The 3,590-nt window shown below is 42.8% G+C and overlaps 1 protein-coding gene across 1 annotated transcript in view; it reads right to left on the reverse strand.

Moving 5' to 3' along the window:
- Positions 1 to 202: 202 nt before the first annotated feature.
- LOC112159985 (cytochrome P450 4F3) overlaps positions 203 to 3,590 on the reverse strand; it is a 6,378-nt gene continuing 2,990 nt past the window's right edge. The window contains exons 5-13 of the mRNA XM_024294273.2: positions 2,541 to 2,662; positions 2,317 to 2,463; positions 2,140 to 2,242; positions 2,006 to 2,072; positions 1,809 to 1,938; positions 1,602 to 1,735; positions 742 to 806; positions 581 to 663; positions 203 to 507 (exon numbers count right to left, since the gene is read on the reverse strand). Of these exons, the coding sequence (XP_024150041.1) occupies positions 300 to 507; positions 581 to 663; positions 742 to 806; positions 1,602 to 1,735; positions 1,809 to 1,938; positions 2,006 to 2,072; positions 2,140 to 2,242; positions 2,317 to 2,463; positions 2,541 to 2,662 (1,059 nt within the window). The 3' untranslated portion in view covers positions 203 to 299. The remainder of the gene's footprint in view (positions 508 to 580; positions 664 to 741; positions 807 to 1,601; positions 1,736 to 1,808; positions 1,939 to 2,005; positions 2,073 to 2,139; positions 2,243 to 2,316; positions 2,464 to 2,540; positions 2,663 to 3,590) is intronic.

Genomic DNA, 3,590 nt, shown 5'->3' on the forward strand with positions numbered 1-3,590 from the left:
TGGACTTTAAGGTCCTCCACTTCTTCACCTGCTCCTGAAACCTCACAGCTCCTCTTGCTGTAGCTGATCCTCCTTCTTTCCAGAACAAACCTCCACCTCCCTAAATCTTCCTCCATTTCTCTAAATTTGAATTTCACCAAAGTTGTGTTTTAACCCAGTTTATTGGATGATTTATTGATCATTTTTATAAAACTGAAGAGTGTTTTTTTTTTTACGTTAAAACGTGACAGTGAACAATTTTCAGGATAACACAAAATAAAAGCACAACTTTCTGCAAGGACGACATTGGAGCATCATCTTCATGGACGGGTTCCCTCTGGGCTCAGAGGGTCCAGCTGTAACCACAGTCCTCCTTCGGCCCGTAGCACCAGCTGGGGGAGGCGGCGGACCGGGCCAGGGCTACCCCCGAGCTCAGGGTTCACTCCCGGGCGGAGGCGGAACCTCAGCAGAGTCAGCGCCACCACAACCCGAAGCTCAGCCATGGCAAACTTCTGACCGATGCAGTTCCTGCAGAAAGGTACAGGTTACTCCCTCTGCCAGTGCATGCTGGGATTTGAAGTCTGTGAGGATCAAACTGGACCTGGGCCCCGAGGAGAACGGGATGAAGGCGTGGGAGGAGACGCTCTTCTTGTGTTCTGGGTCAAAACGATGAGGATCAAACTCCTGGTTCACAGAAAGACAGGATGTGTCAGACAGGGAGAGTTCTAGTCGAAACAGAAACTGGATCTGTGGTGTTCTCACGTGCGGGTTTGTCCAGACCGCCGGGTTGTGCTGCGTTCCATAAATGCTGACCAAGCAGATTGCACCTGAGGGAAGTTCACAGGAAATAGTTGCATTTCCTTTTTGCAGAATGAGTGACTTTCCAGGAAACTGTACCATCACATCAGTAATTTGTGCAATGAAATTATTATCTTGTGAGCACAAATCAGTATTTTAGTATCAATAAATATTACTACTGATTTCAGGCCACAAAACATCACTTTAATTCCACAAAATACTAATTCGTTTCCGCAAAACCATATTTTGATTAAGCAAAAATACCCATTTTATTTCACAAAACACTAATTTAATAGCATAAAATGCAAATTTGTATACAAAATACTAATTAACTCCATTACATGCTCATTTGTCTGTAAAAATACTAGTTTGTTTGCGCAAAATGCTAATTTGATAGCATAAAATATTAGTTTCATTGCATAAAATACTAGTTTTGTTGAACAAAATGCTAATTTGGTTAAATAAAATACTAATTTAATTGCACAACATGCTAATTGATTGCACTAAGTGCTAATTTGTCTGTGCTGAATACTAATTTGATCGCACAAAATACAAATTTAATTATATTAAACTTTAATTTGATTGCGTAAAATATAGTTTAATTGCATAAAATGCATACAATAGTAGTTTGATTGCTTGACGTGCTAACCTGATTGGAGAAAATGTTTATTTGATTGCATAAAATACTTATATGATTTTACAAAATACTAATTTGCCTAAAATACTAATTTGATTGCAGAAAATTCTAGTTATTTGGAGAGCTACATAGATTTCCCATAGATGTCCGGCTGTTTCTGACTCGTCTGTTTCTATCAGAACCTGACCCTGTGGGACGGTGAGGTTCCCCGGGAGAGGCATGTCCTGCGTGTACTTCCTGGTCACGGCCTGCACAGGTGGGTGGAGCCTAAGGCTCTCGCTGATGCACATGGAGGTGAAGGGCAGGTTGGACAGGTCCTCCCTTTGGATTCAGAGATGTTTTACTGCAGGATTCTGAAGGGGGGGTTTGAACTACACGTGCGTGCGTGTCTGACCATTCGATGTCACGCCTGGCGCGTCCCTGCATCAGATCCATCACTTCCTGCCTGCATTTTTCCTGATAGTGGGAGTGCTGAGCTAAATTATACAGCGTCCAGGAAATGGCACTGGCTGTGGTGTCGTGCCCTGCAACGATAAACGCATGGAATGATTGTCATTCAGAACTCACAGAACCATCACTGCAGAGGCCGACCTGCAAACATGAAGGTGTTGGCTTCAGCCTCGATCTCCTCGTCTGACAGGCTCCGTCCGTCTTCATCCTGTGACCATTCCTCTGATGAGAACAACAACTCTCTGATCTTCTGCCTCCATCATCTTCTGCTTTACCTTTGTCATCAGGATGATGTCAACAAAGTCCCTTCGCTTTGGGGCTGTCTCCCCCTGCTGGCCAATCAGAGCACGGCGCTTTTGAACCACTTCTCTGGTGAATCTGTGAAGACAGTAAAGCCAGGAGCTGCAGAAGCAGATTCAGCTTTAGCACCACGTTCTGATGAATGTCCGTACTCGTGAACCACACTCAGAGCCCGTCTGAACCTCTTCCCCTGCTCGGTTCTCCAGTAGATCCAGTCCCAGTGGTGCAGGATCCTGAACCTGCGCTCGATGATGAGGTCGCTGAGCTCCACTATGGCCGCCACGTACCCACAGGTGGATCTGCAGACAGGAAGCTTCTGTGAGCGCCTCAGCAGAGCGGCGTGATGGACAGAACACGCCGACAGAACAGTCTGTACTCTTGACAGTCGCTCTGGAAGCTGAAAGCACATTTCAGCAAACTGTCCAGCGTCATGAGAGTCACGTGACCGAACATCTCCAAGCTGGTTTCTCCTTTAGCCACCAGACGCCGCCATTTCTCCTAAAAGAACAGACCAAAAAACACTTTCCTTTAAAATATTTAAAACACTTTGAAAGAATGAGAATTTTAAAAAGCCCGTTGAGCTTCCAGCTCAGACGAGGAACATGAACGTCTGATCATGGATCCATTTGTCTGCAGGTGGATGATCAGAATGGAGCAGAGCAGGAAGCTTCAGGTGTTCCTCTGCTCCTGATCCATCAGGATTTGAATCAAGAAATACTGAGAAATGCAGTTTTAGTCTTAAATTCATTTACAAATGTCCCCATCACGAGAAAAGAACCTGTTCAAAACACGGTTTTCATTGGAGTGGCTCTTTCAGAAGTTTGTTGTTTCCATCGTTTGTGTTTCTCTTTAAAACCATCTTTGTGCTTCAGAGTTTTCTTCTAATCTCTCTTTATCTAATTTATAATGTTTTAAAGATGATTTGTTCTCAGATTAAATGTTCTCTTATGATGACTGAATGAACTAAATTCAGAAGCTTTGATCCTTAAAAAATCAGGAAACTACAGTTTGACAGTAAAGATTCACGTTTTTAACGAGAAGTTACTAGACTTCAGGGGATACTTTACTGTCCTTCTGTGTACTTTGGTGTACTTTACTGTTGTTCTGTGTCTTTGTTGTTAATCTTACTGTTGTTCTGTGTACTTTACTGTCATTCAGTTTACTTTTGTGTACTTTACATTTGTTCCGTGTACTTGCTGTGTACTTTACTTTTGTTCTGAGTACTTTACTGTCATTCTGTGTAATTCTGGATAATTACTTCACTACAAGTCTGCATGTCATGAACGCTAAATGTTGTTGCTGTAAAACGCATCAGAAAACGGCAACAGTTTAAACAGGAAGCTAACAACAACAATTCAGTCAGCTAGCGATATGATCACAGATTCAGACTTTTGGGATCAATAACTCTTTTAAAAACGCTTTAAAC

The sequence above is a fragment of the Oryzias melastigma genome, linkage group LG2, assembly GCF_002922805.2.
Source record: "Oryzias melastigma strain HK-1 linkage group LG2, ASM292280v2, whole genome shotgun sequence".
Lineage (NCBI taxonomy): Eukaryota > Metazoa > Chordata > Actinopteri > Beloniformes > Adrianichthyidae > Oryzias > Oryzias melastigma.